This window comes from Cnephaeus nilssonii (genome assembly GCF_951640355.1).
Source record: "Cnephaeus nilssonii genome assembly, chromosome: 18".
Classification (NCBI taxonomy): Eukaryota; Metazoa; Chordata; class Mammalia; order Chiroptera; family Vespertilionidae; genus Cnephaeus; species Cnephaeus nilssonii.
In genome coordinates, this window is record NC_137089.1 from 29,130,467 (window position 1) to 29,144,423 (window position 13,957).

Below are 13,957 nucleotides of genomic sequence, written 5' to 3' on the forward strand. Positions count from 1 at the left end.
CATCTAGGGCTTAGACTATGTGATCTAATAAAAATACCTAATTGTAGGTCTCTGAAATGAAAATGCTTTCTTGTTACCGCCCTGCATCACTGATATTAAATATTTAATCATGACCTGGTTAGGGACAACTCTAGAAGTTTCTGTTCCAAGGGTCCTTAATCTATCTCTACCTATCACTGTCTTTGTTTAGTGCCTACAAATCCCAGCAGGTTCTTCATTAGCTATAGACATGGCATGGAAAGAAATTCAAAACAGGACCCACTCCAGTTACCAGCAAGGACAAACAAGTGGCCCAAGTAAACAAGTCACCAATCTTTTTTCAGGCTCAATCTCCTCTTCTGAAAATTGAGGATAATAACAAAGGCTGCCTACCTCCAAGGCTATCATGAGGATCAGACTAGTTAATGTATGTTGAAACTGCTTTGTAAACTGTCCTCTGTGATTATGAAGAAATCAATACTAAAGATGCTGGTGTTTAAAAATCCCCAAAGATAGAAATTTGCTTATGCATTATATCCACACACAAAATTTTCAGTGTAGATTCTTGGCCTGGAGTTCCATGTCGAATGAGTTCAGAAAAGCAATAATAAGACTTCATCCTAAGAAGAGGTGGGATTTCAGGTGCTTAATGGTTGGAGGCTGGACTCCTGGTGAAGGAGAGGGTGAGGGAGAAAGTGCAGGCCTCAAAGTCAGATGATCACATGGCCTGCACAGACGTGTCTGAGATGAAAACTGAGTGTTTGCTGAGGTTTATAGAGTTAATTCTTAGTGCCTTGCCTTGAGGGAGATGACCATATGACTATCAAAAAGGACAACCATGATAGTATCCATAAGCATTTATTGAATACCAATGGACTGCTGAAGGAATAGAAAGATGAAATGAACCAAAGTCCCTGTGTTGCTGTTAAAGAGTATTGACAAATAGTTAGCAAGGTCCAAGGAATGGACAGAGAGGAAAATTCAGGTTAACAGAGGTCAACTGAAGAATGACTGCAAAGAAATCCAGCAAGGATGCCTAACATCGTCTCTCCTGTTATTTGAAAGCGAATTCAGGTACAGTTTTAAAACCTGATATATGTTTGTGGCTAAAGCAGCACAGAGCTGTCGGGAGTGGTCTGTCCTAGGATCTATTAACTTTGATCACTTCCATGGTCACAGAATGCACCGTGCCCTAAAGCAACCCCTGGCAAAATCCAGCCCTGCTGACTTGGGAAACTTGGCAAGCCAGAGTTCTTGGGGTGGAAAGGCAACCTATTACCTCTACTAGAAAAAATATCTCAAAGTGCTTGACCTACTGATGTCAGCATCACCTCCACATGCGGGGGTGGGGTGGGGGTGGGGTGGGGAATTACGGTGGAACAGGCCTTAGAACACCCAGCTGGGAGTGAACAAGTCAGGGAGGTCCTGCATTGTACATTCCTCCGAGGCAGGGGCCGTGTCTGCTCTCCTTTGGGTGGGAGTGCGAGTGGATATGCTACTGATAAGAGGCTGTCTGGTCCGTTGAGAGAACTCTACAGGGGAAGCCTGGCCTCTTCTAGGGTGTGAATAAGGTGAGAGTCGGAGGTTAGCAGAACTGGGTGCATGGAAGCCATGGCGTTATTGAAATCCCCTGTAAAGGGAGGAGGCAGATGTGAAGGGACTGGGCTGGGCGGTGTGTGTGTAATTTGTCTCAGGGAATGAGCTGGCTGCTTCTCCCTTACACCCAAGGCTCCCCCATCACACAGTCACACACACACACACACACACACACACACACACACACACACACACACACACACGTCAGAGGTTCCCAGATTCAGAAAATAAAGGGAAGGCGCCCACACTTCAACCCGGGACCACAGCGGGGACTGGGGGGGGGGAGGGAGGGTATCTAAGAAACACCCCCGCGGACGAGTTCTGAGCAGGGAAGTGGACCGGGAACAGCACATTTCCTGCTTTGCCTGTGCAAACCCCAGGCGGGGCCAAGCGGGAACAGGGTTACGGTCGAGTTGTCGCCCGCTGCCAGGAAGGGGTCCGGGGTGGCCTGGAGGGGTCGGTGAACTGGGGAGAGATGCAGGGGGCAGAGAGTGAGAAAGGGAGTGAACCCTGGACGCACGCCTGCCGCCTACCCTCTTTCGGAACGGAACAAGTGTCCCCAAAGACCCTCTAGCCGAGGCCTTCTTTCTGCTCCGGCGGGAGAAGCCAGCCGCGGCAGCAGAAGGGCAGAGCGGAGGCGCCAGGTGCGAGGGACGCGGCGGGGGTCGGACCCTCGGGGCCTCCCCGGGGTGGGGGTGAGGGTGCTGAGCAGCGCCGGAGTGGGTGGTCGCGATCTACCCCACCACTCCTTCCTCCTCACCTCTCCAGACCTCGGATCTCGCTTCCCGGACCCTAGGGGGACTGGCCCAGGGACAGGGAGGAGACGCCAAAGGTACCCAGAGGCGCGGTGCGAATGGACGGCGTTCGGCTGCGCGGCCCTACCTGAGCTGTGCGGAGCCCGGACCGCACTCCGATGCACCCCGCCTCGCCACCGGCTCCCGAGGGCCGCCAAGGGCGCGCGATTTATAAGTGCAAAGGTCTTATTGTTGTTGTTCTTTGTCCAAAGGACAGCATTGTTTATTGGAGGCCGCCCCGGCGTTTCCCCCGGGGTGTGCGGCGCGCACTCCCCTCCCCGCCTCCACGGACTGACTCTTCAGGGCCAACCCGCACCCATCTGGGTGCCCCCGGCCTCCCCTAGGGACAGGAGTGCCCAGGGTCTGGCTCCCGCTTCCTGAGCATCTACAACACAAAAGCCCGCAGGAAGTCACCCAGCCTTTGCCTGGTCACGCAGGAGCCCGGGGACAGCGCGGTTTGAACTCCGGGTCTGAGCCACAGCTCCTCACCTACCCGGTGATTTCTGCGCTTTGCTGGCCAAGGTCCCGAGGGGTAACGGGCACAATTCCTGGCCGCGCTAGTCGCTTCCTCACCCAGCTTTTGGAGCCTCGGGTCTGGCCTGGGGACCTGGAGCGCGATTAGTAGCCAGGTGCCCAGAAATCCTAGACTGCGCGATGCGAATGCACCCGGCCGACAACGCGAGCCGGTGTGCAAGGCTCTTCCCCGCGAAAGTTGCTTGAATCACCCCCCTCCTCCTGCCCCCACCCCCACCCCCCTCGCCTGTAAATCTCTCGTGTTGAGAAAAGCAAGGCTTGCAGGAAGCCACTCCGGATGTTTGCTGCGTTTCATGTGGCATTTGTGGCTGGCTCCGATAACGTCCTAAGCTCCACTTCCAACACCGCATTTAGAGACGGAAATAGCGAGTCCGCACGCTGGGACCGGTTTGCGGGGCCGCAGCCCCCAACGCCCTCCCCCCGCCCCCCCCGAATATATGACACATGAATGATCATTACAAGAAACTGGGTCTAGGTAACGGTATGTAAGATGGACGAATCTTGGAAAGGCATCCTCATGTCTTCCTGGTAACTGGAAGTAAATTGTGCTTTATGACGCTCCGGGGAAATGCTATAAGTAGGGGGAGGGGCGCTCACATCTGAAGCTCCAAAGGTGTGGATGCAGTACCCTCACCTGGTTCTCAGCCATCTTACCCAACAAAAACCAGTCGTGAGTCCTCAGGCACAAGGGCACATACTCATGGGGAGCCCAGGTTTTCTTCCCGGGCAGTTTATCCACGCTCTTGGCACTTCCCCGCGCAAAGGAGACGGGGAGATAGAACCGGAGGATGAAGAAAGTGTACAAGGGCAGATGGGTGCATATGCATTTTTGGACTCACACACCTAGATTGTGTTCTCATTTTATTTCTTACGGAATTAGTCAAATAGATGGGACCGATAAGGTGGATTGTGACCGATCAAATGGATTCTGGAGTGGGCATTGCTTTTGTTTAGTGTTTTTAATCTTTATTCGAAGATAATACTTATTAATTCATAAAAAAAACACTTTGCACTAATAGAAAATTCTACATTGACATCTTTGAAAGGACCTTTATGACTCTCTAGAAAAGTTAAGAGAAGATCGCCCAGGAAACATCAGGGAGCAAAAGGCACTGGGGGATTAATTTGTTCTCTCATTTCCTTACTTATATAACCATTTGCAATGCAATTATGCTTCATGTTCATGCCCCCCTCCCTTTTCCCCAGAAATAAATAAAGCTTTAAAGGAAAAGTATGTAATCGGTTAAATTTGTTTAAGTCACCCATCGCCTCCCTAAGATTTTCTTAAGTAGATTAATTATTTTTTTCTCGTCTGAACAGGAGAGATCCAGGAACTAGAAATACTTTCTCAGTTTGTCCCCAGAATGAAGACTGGTTGCTACAGGTAAGGGGGAGGGGGAGGGGGAGGGGAGGGGAGAGGGGGGGAGGAGGTAGGGCAGAGTGCACAGATCCTCACACAGTGAAAGCTGGCTTAAAATAAGTGTGTGGGACTGTTTTGGAGACCTGACAATGTCAGTTTCCAAAGCTCTGTGTTTCTTTATTTTTATGGATGCCACTAACAAGCAGGCTTGACCGATTCCTCTGTCATTGTACTAGCACACAAAAAGCTGCAGCATTTACTTCCCAGGTCCCCTGGTTTTTCATCACCCCTTCAGAGTAAACACAACACAAAAAAATCTGTTCTTGAGATTTGATGCATTGATTTCTTTGCGACGTTATCTAATTATGCAAAAACTGTTTCCTTCCTCCATTGCCTTAGAAAACAACACCAATACACACATACAACTTAGTGACTGGGAATTCCAGGTCTGAAGGCAGACTACCCGAGAGGAACTCTACTCCCCAATGCTGTGACCTCAGGCAAGTTCCTGAGCCTCTCTGTGCCTGTTTCCTCTCGTGTAAGATACAAAGTGTCCACCTCCTGGGGTTGTAAGGATCATTTGCTGTTTGGGTGGCTCTAGAACAGTGTGACATGTGCCATATATATGAGTGCAATATGAGGGCTTGTTCAAAAATTCCACTGAGAAGTTTTCTCAGGTTTAAACACAAGTTTAATAGTCATTCAGATTTTCATTTCTGTCTGCAGAAGCATATAGGAATCCTTAATACCTCCAGCAAAACGACCTTAAACAGCCCCTAAGAGCTAGTTATTTTGCCACTCAAAAGGATGGCTGTCTTTCCTCTAAAGATGGACATTTAGATAAATGTTGCTGCTGTTTTATTTTTTTTATCACATTTTCGAAATCAGAACTAAGTCTTGCCTATTTACTGGATACACATGAAAAGACTGTTTACTACACATTCATGTACACATTTTCAGTGGTTGGTTCTCGTTCTGCACCAAGGCTTTAAATCCTTCTGGATGACGGGATATTGGCTACAGAATGTCACTCCATATCTAACCTTGTTTTAAAAATTAAAATTTACCTCGGACATAGCATTTTGAATATAATACACCAAGCAAGTGCATTGGGAAGATAACCTCTTTTATTTATTATCAACAGTGTCTATTGCATTGGGTAAAACACATTTGAAAAAGACACCTGTGGAGTCCCTCACCACTGAAACGTCTTAGCTCCTGCAATCAAGAGTGGATGCTTAGTGTATTGATCCAAATTACTGTACCCAATTACTTCTACCCAGCACCCCTGAAGGTTTTGCAAGAATCCCCCCTTCCGGGTCTGAGAGGACAGTGGCGCCAGAGCCCGGCTCCAGCCAGTTTTCCCCGCAGGCAGGTGTAGGTTTTGGGGTGCGGGGGATTGGGGAGGGGAAAAGGGCGGGCGTGGGATTGAGCTGGGACTGGGGACTCAGAAGGCCGGCTGGGCGTGGGCCTAAGGACTCCGGACCGGCCCGCCCCCGCTGCTCCATTGGCCACAGCGGTGCAGAAAAGGCCCCGCAGCCCTGGGGTGCCCGCAGTGTCATTGGGCCGGCGGGGGCGCTGGCTGCGCGTTGGGCTGGGACTGGCCTGGGACGCCGGTGGCGGGTTCGGGCCCGGGAGACTCAGGCAGCCCGCGCGTGGCATCTCCCTCTCTCGCTCCCCGCCCCCTCCCCCCCGCATCGGGGGAGGCGGCGTGTCTAGCCGAGAGTTGTGGGGCGCGGAGCAGGGCTGGAGCGCCATGAGCAGCCCGGATGCGGGGTACGCCAGTGACGACCAGAGCCAGACCCGGATCGCGCTGCCCGCCGTGATGGCCGGGCTGGGCCCCTGCTCCTGGGCCGAGTCGCTGAGTCCCCTCGGGGACGTGAAGGTGAAGGGCGAGGCGGCGGCGGCGAGCAGCGGGGCGCCGGCCGGGGCCGCGGGCCGGGGCAAGGGCGAGTCTCGCATTCGGCGGCCGATGAACGCCTTCATGGTGTGGGCGAAGGACGAGCGCAAGCGCCTGGCGCAGCAGAACCCCGACCTTCACAACGCCGAGCTGAGCAAGATGCTGGGTGAGTCCGACCGCGCGCCCCTGGGTGGTGAGGACCGCGGACCTGCCGGCTTGAGCCTAAACGGGTGCGGGTCCTGCGCCCGAGCGAGGCCGGCGGTGCGCGGCGCCAGTCCGTCCCCCTCCCGCTTCGCGCTCTCCGGGCTTTTTAAACGGGCGTTCAGCCTCGGCCCTCCGTGTCCCAACTACGGGAGTGACCGGAGCGCGGGTACCAGGGCTCTGGAGAGGCGGCTTCCCGCGCATCCCTGGGATGGCGAGGGGCACCCCTGGCGTCGAGCGGGGCTGACCCTTTCCTGGGTAGACTTTGTCAGTTCCTCGAACGACCGGGTTTGGATGAGCCGGGAAGCCGCTCCCAGGAGGCTGCAATCGGGGAGGGATGATGCCCTTAGAAGACCCTAGATCTCTTGTGTCCCCCCCATGTGCTCGGATTCCGCTCCACCTCCGGAGTCCCTACTTTCACTTTTTAACGTGGCCCCCTTACCCCTCTAGTTGCACAGTTCGGGGTCGGCGGGGAGAGGGGGGCCCGGGAGAGGGAACTCGCCTAGTAAGTAAGCCCCGCGCTCCTCTCCACCTTCCCACGGCCCCGCAGGCAAGTCGTGGAAGGCGCTGACGCTGGCGGAGAAGCGGCCGTTCGTGGAGGAGGCCGAGCGGCTGCGCGTGCAGCACATGCAGGACCACCCCAACTACAAGTACCGGCCGCGGCGGCGCAAGCAGGTGAAGCGGCTGAAGCGGGTGGAGGGCGGCTTCCTGCACGGCCTCGCAGAGCCGCAGGCGGCCGCGCTGGGCCCCGAGGGCGGCGGCCGCGTGGCCATGGACGGCCTGGGCCTGCCCTTCCCCGACCAGGGCTTCCCCGCGGGCGCGCCGCTGCTGCCCCCGCACCTGGGCGGCCACTACCGCGACTGCCAGGGCCTGGGAGCGCCCCCGCTCGACGGCTACCCGCTGCCCACGCCCGACACGTCGCCCCTGGACGGCGTGGACCCGGATCCGGCCTTCTTCGCCGCGCCGCTGCCTGGAGACTGTCCGGCGGCGGGTCCCTACAGCTACGCGCAGGCCGCGGACTACGCGGGGGCCCCGGACGCGTCCGGCGGCCCGATGCACTCCAGGCTCGGCCCCGAGCCCGCAGGCGGCCATGCCCTGCCGGGCCTCCTAGCGCCCCCCAGCGCCCTACACATGTACTACGGCGCCATGGGCTCGCCCGCGGCCGGCGGCGGGCGCGGCTTCCCGATGCCACCGCAGCAGCACCCGCCGGGCCCGGGGCAGCCGTCGCCCCCTCCCGAGGCGATGTCCTGCCGGGACGGTGCGGACCCCAGCCAGCCCGGCGAGCTCCTGGGGGAGATGGACCGCACGGAATTTGAACAGTACCTGCACTACGTGTGCAAGCCCGACATGGGGCTCCCTTACCAGGGACACGACTCGAGTGTGAGCCTCCCCGACAGCCACGGGGCCCTTTCCTCCGTGGTGTCCGACGCCAGCTCGGCGGTCTATTACTGCAACTACCCTGACGTTTGACGGTCTCCCATTCAACCCAGCCTGCCGGCCAGAAGCACCAACAGTGTTACACACTTCCCGGGGGAGCTAAGGAAGTCCTTAGCCTCAGGTTGTGTTGTGTTGTGTTTTGAAGTTGCCTTGGCATATAATTTATGGTAATTTATTTTGTCTGACACTTGAACAGTTGGGGGAGAAAAAAATGTGAGGCTGTGTGTGTGTGAAGATTTGTTCCCACAGAGTCCTTGCCAAAAAACCCTGCTTCCAAGTTCAGGTTTACCAGTTTTTGATTGTCCCAGAACAACTTGCTCCATTTCCTGAAATTTCATTGATCACAGAAATTTTGTCGACGGTGTCATTTTTTTTAAAATCTTAAAATAAAATCTGGAGTCCTACTTTTTTCACTTCGCTAGTGCCTCTGTCACAAACGCCATTTCTTGAGACCAGTGTTAACTATGAGTAGGGCTAGGCATTTTAATGGTGACATTTGGGACATAGTTGCTGTACATTTCTCATTTTCTCATAAGAGGAGGCCTGACTTCAAAGAGAAGCGCTAAAAATGAACATTAGGATATCCCAGTCTGATGTAATTTGTTTTTGCTAGGTAAAGCACTCTCACCGAATGAGCCTATTTCAAGTGATCGCAGTCTCTAAAAAATAATGGTCAATCTTAACATTTTAAATTCTTTCAATTTTAATGTATCATTTTTACCAGAAGAGAACGGTCAAGTAATTTTGGTTTTCTAGTTGGTTTTCTATATTTCTTGAACTGCTTAAAGAGGCTTTTTGTTTTTTGTTTTGCTTTTGTCATCTGCATTTCACCAATAGTGTTTCTATTTCCTCTCAACAATGAACTTGCTTTTAATAATCCTCACATATCTACACCTTGGGAAGTAGTGTTACTGGATTGCAAATAATTTGAAGGAGTCACAGGAATAAAATGTGCATTTTGATCTTACATATTTTATAAATCTTCACTCAAGGATTTGTTTTAATTGATTTTTAGAGAGAGAAAGGGAGAGAAACATCGATTTGTTGCCTCCCGCACCCGAGTGCAACTTATGTATGTGCCCTGACCATCATCATGTATGTGCTGTAACCATTTGGGATGATGCTCCAACCAACTGAGCCACCTTGCCATGGCTTGACCTTAACTTTTAATGAACCTTAACATCTATAATTTCATTAGGATATTTTGATACTACAGGTTCACTGCGTTTGTGGCCAATTACATTTCTTGGCACCTGCAGTAAACTGTGGAGGGATCCAGGGATGACTTGTGTGTTACAACTCAAGCTACTGCCCTGGGACATCACTGTGCTGCCATGCCAGAGAAGAAACTGAGTCAGGGGTGTGAAGTGCGGGGTCGGCCCTGCTGTGTGCTGCAGCGCAAATTGCATGTCCCTTCCCATCGCATTTTACAAATTGAGACATAAAGGAAACGGATGACTTGTCATGGGCACTTGCTGTGCCAGGGGTTTGTCTGTGCCATTTTGTGCTGAGCTGGAGCTGATCAATCCTGTGAGCTTAGGTGCTATTCTCCCCATTTTGCAAGTGAGGGAAGGAGACACGGAGCCCTCATCTGCCACATGTATGGTAAAAATTTGGTGTTTTAAGTTCTTACAACCTTTGTGCTGCTTTCCTTTGTACCAGGGTATGTCCTTGGGCGATGGGAGAACTTACAATATATTCTGGTGTTGAGAAACTAACTTTCCATACTAATAATTTTCTATAGCTAAAAGGAAGGAGTAAGGGGATAGCTTGAAGCATTTATGTTAGAGGGCGACCCAGCTGAAACGGTTGGCTAGATTCTCAGGAGGAATGGTAGGGTTCACGTTTTGTGGGAAAGTTCCTACAAATATTTTATCTCGGGTGTCATTTTTCAATCTTAAAAAAATAAAATCTGGAATCCTACTTTATCCCTTTGCTAGTGCCTCTGTCACAAACGCCATGTCTTGAGACCAATGCTAACTATGAACAGGGCTAGGCATTTTAATGGTGACATTTAGCACATGGTTACTGTAAATTTCTCCTTCTCTTATGAGAGTTGGACTAACTGACTTCAAAGAGAAGCCCCCAAAAACGAGCATTAGGATACCCCAGTCTGATGTAATGATTGGAACAGAAAGTTTCAGGGAGGAAAGGTAAGTCTCTGTTTTGTTTTTGCCTCTAGTGCTCTACCCTTTTCCACATGTTTTCTTCCTCTGACCCCAGACAGGTCCTGCTTCCAGCCCGAGTGCCTTCTCCCAGCTGCCTCACGAGGCCTCACGTGCTCAGTTCAAGGCTGAGTCCCCAGTTCAGATCACACCGGACATTTTAGAGAATACTTGGTTGGCCCAATGAGACTCAGTTGTACCCTTGGCTGCCACCTCTAAACAAAATAAATAGAGAAAAGAAAAGAAAGAGTGCGTAGGTGGGAGAATCAAAAGTCCCATTAAGTTACATTCTTAAGTACTCACTAGGGACAGGTGGGAAAATAAGAGCCAAAATGTTAGGTGTTCCCAATGCCTTTCACCCCAATGGAGGGGAATTAGTCTTCGGAATAAGTGGGGGTGTGGGGTCTGCAGAAACACCCAGCCCACTCCCTCAGATGAAGTGATCTCGGGCACTAGCTAATGTTACTGCTTTTTTTTTTTTTTTTTTACTTTGGAAGCAAACACACAAAAGATAATTATTGCTTTCCTCCCCATCTCTGCTTCTGAGAGGCTTTAGAAGTACGTCAGGTGATAAAAGTCCAGGGCGGCTCTCACTAAGTTTTAAGCAGCCTTAGATGCCTTCTTTGAATTCACCTTCTATGAGGGAAGCTAGGAATTCCCTCCTGGGAGAATGCACCCATATACTTGCACAATATTTCATGAATTTTAGGCAATTCATGACCCCTTGTAACTCATCCAAGCATGGTAGGAGTCTGAAGCCCTGAGATTTAGAAGCCCTAACAGTGAAGGTTTGTTGGGAAGCATGGCACTCAAATATCAAAAAGGCAATTCTCCTATATTTAAAAACACAAAAGGGGTAGCTCAAGAACTCAAGTAATTCAGTTCTCCCTTTCTGAGACGCGAATCAAGGAAGACAGGGAGTAGTATGTCCCTCTCTCTAAGTGCAAAGGAAACCCATGATGCCCTGCCACGATGGATATATGGTCTTGTCCTTTATGCAGTTGTGGTGGTGGCGGTTAGCTAGTCTCCAAGATTGGCCCCATGAACCAGACCTTGGGTATTTACCTCCTTGTATAAGCTCCGCCCACACTGAATCTGGGTCGGACTTGTCATTCTAACTCAATAGAATTCAGTGGAAGTGATGCGGTGCCAGCTCCCCGGCCCAACTCCTAGAAAGACTCAGCAGATTTCCTTTCTTGTGCTCCTGGGAACCCTGAGCTACGGTGCGAACGGTCCAGTTACCAAGGTGGGGAGACTCTGGGGAGAGGCCCTGTGACTCCCCAGAAGAGAGAGGTATCGGCCTTGCTGACAGAGGACTCCCACCTGCTGCCTGCCCACCTACCACCATCTGATAGGAGCTCAAGAGAGGCCACAAGAATAAAAGCCCAGATGAGCTGAGGCAATTCACAGGTGGGAAAGATGAAAGAAAGAAAAAAGATAGTTGTTGTAAGCCACTGAATTTTGGGGTGTTTTGTTATATGGCAATGGATTATTGAAACAGTTGTTCTCCTTAAATAAGCCTTTTATATGTTTAAGTATAGGAACGTGGGCACTGATGAAAAAGGGCTTTGGGGCCCGTCAGAGATACCAATATAGTTTTAATGTGAAGGACAGACTGTAAAACTTGGATTCATTTATATCATTACATGCAGACTCCTCTTTCCCCAAGCAGACGCAGATAATGTGATCACAGGTACCTAGTGATTTTTTAAAGTATTACATTTGCCTTATTTTTAATGGTCCTATTTAGGGAACAAATACATAAAGAATACATAGTCCCCTTCCCCCCCACCTCTACTTCTGAGATATACTTTTGTTGTGTGACAGGAGGTAGGATCCAGCCCTTTCATGGACTGAGATATCCTGACTCGATGCCAGCACAGAGTCTACACCTGTTTGAAGGACCCGGAACAGTCCGGAAAAGGGCATTTTCCTTCCCACGGAGACAGCGACTACTTCTCTGTTAAAGCTACCAGGGTGGGTCTGATAAGTTACAAATAAATTTGTAAGTTACTTACGTAAGCTGCTGAGAGAGGATATCACAATGAAACTGTATCTTTGATTTATTATTATTATCTCTGGATATTACTGTACCTTTGAGTTATACTGCAGAAGACACCAGCTTCCTCTTTAAATTTGTGCTGGTATCAGGAAAAGCAAACTAAGTTGAGTACCTCGGTTGTTGGCACCTCAGTGATTCCCAAAGTTATTGGAGAAATCGGGAGTTCCTCTGTTGCCGCTCCTCTATTTGAGACAGTTGCCAGCGGCTATTACTCCTTTCTCTTAAAGAATGTGCCAGAACATCAAATGTAGCAAAAGAATCGGAGCGATGAGAATGACTGCACAATGCCACGGTGGCACTATTCCAAAAGAAGAAAAGCCTTCGCATTTTGAGTCAGAAATCCATCTGGCTCAGCAACTTAGCTTTGTGAGTTTGGAGAAATTACTCATATTTTTCTAAACAGTCTGCTCATCTGTAAAGTAGGGATAATGATAAAAGCCCTGACTCTCTCTCACTGGATGGTTGTAGGGATTAAAAAAGATTGTGTTTAAAGGATTGCTTCAGTGCCCCAGCAATTGCTCTCTCCCCTTTGATTGTATGTATGTCTATGTGCCCCCCCCCACCCACCCCAAGACTTGGGTGGTTTAATTTTGTTATTCCATTGGGAAAGACAACAGTATCTTGGTACTTGGATTAGTGGACTGAGAATTTTATTAGCCTTGAAAGATTGTCCATATTAGCAGGTAACACAGACCATCTGTGGACTAGACGGTCTCTTTGATTACAAAATAAGTCTGGAAATAACTGTAACTTAAAGAATTTCATATCAAAGGCCTCAATTCACACAAAATCCCTTTTACATGAAAATCTCAAGGACTTTCTTTTCTTTCTTTCTCTTTCTTTTCTTTTCTCTCTCTCTTTCTCTTTCGGAATGGACAGAGTTGGAATTCTTGAGGGGGACTAACCAAAATGGAATGGGGGAGGACAGGAAGTTAAGAAATCATCTCTAGCTTGATACTCAGGTTTTTTGAATCATCCAGTCCTCAAAGGTCAATTTCCCAGGACAATGGTAGAAGGATGAAGAGAAAAAAATTCTGAGACTTTTCTGAACTGAAGAAACTATTTTACAGTTGTTCCCTATGTAGTGGGTTCTTCTGCTTATTTTAATAAACCTGCTTGGACATTTGAAAGCAATAGTAGGAATTGCAGGTGTACACACATACCACAAATATTCAACTGAAGAGGGCTTAGTGAGGCTGCAGGGGGGATGGTGGGGGAGAAATAAGATAAAAATTCAAGTTTGTAGTTTCAGTAAAGAGACTGTAGGTATGGAAAGTGTGTAAGTTGTATTTATTCATTTAAAAATAATTTTAAAAAATTAAATTATGCACACACACAAAAAAGGTGACATTGAAGATGGGCTTGTAATATAAACTAAGAGTTGTAGCAAGATTCAACCCTCCCCACTTCCAGTCCATTCCCCACCTCAGCCAATCTTTTTTTTTTTTTTTTAAGTTCTATTGGCTGTTATCTACATGAACAACTTTCTTCCTCTGGCGGTTAATTAATATGCCTGAGCAGCCAATTCTGTTTATCAGTTCTGAGCATGGACTTCTTGCTATAATCACTAAGCATTTCCTGTGCTCCTCTATCTACCGAAGGTAGTTTAATCCTTATTTCCGCATCTCCTATGGATTATCATTGCCTTTTAAAGCACTAAGATTACACACCCCTTTTCTCCATCCATCGCCAAGGCGAGTCTGGACTCCACTGTGAGAAGGCAAGGATATCAGTGCTCCCATCTTTCCCAGGGCACACGCCTCTATTTTGAGAATGTGGATTTTTAAATATTATTTTTTCCCCCCAAGAAGAGGGTGGGGAACAGCTGAAATACTGATGCACGCATTATATGGAAAGATATGTTTACAGCATTTCAGTCAATACCAGACAACCGGGATTGCTTACTACCGCGGTTGGAATTTCAAATCC

At 49.6% G+C, this 13,957-nt stretch overlaps 1 protein-coding gene and 1 long non-coding RNA gene across 2 annotated transcripts; both read left to right on the forward strand.

The window, feature by feature from the left end:
* The first annotated feature begins 1,361 nt into the window (after positions 1-1,361).
* Positions 1,362-4,753, forward strand: LOC307114041. The gene is made up of 3 exons (XR_013814934.1): positions 1,362-1,550; positions 4,224-4,287; positions 4,663-4,753. It is a non-coding gene; the product is annotated as an uncharacterized lncRNA (long non-coding RNA).
* A 947-nt stretch (positions 4,754-5,700) lies between these two features.
* SOX17 (SRY-box transcription factor 17) lies at positions 5,701-8,207 on the forward strand. The gene is made up of 2 exons (XM_079796211.1): positions 5,701-6,329; positions 6,915-8,207. The coding sequence occupies exons 1-2, from the start codon at positions 6,020-6,022 to the stop codon at positions 7,832-7,834; spliced, it is 1,230 nt and encodes a 409-aa protein (XP_079652337.1). The 5' UTR covers positions 5,701-6,019; the 3' UTR covers positions 7,835-8,207.
* Positions 8,208-13,957: the final 5,750 nt, after the last annotated feature.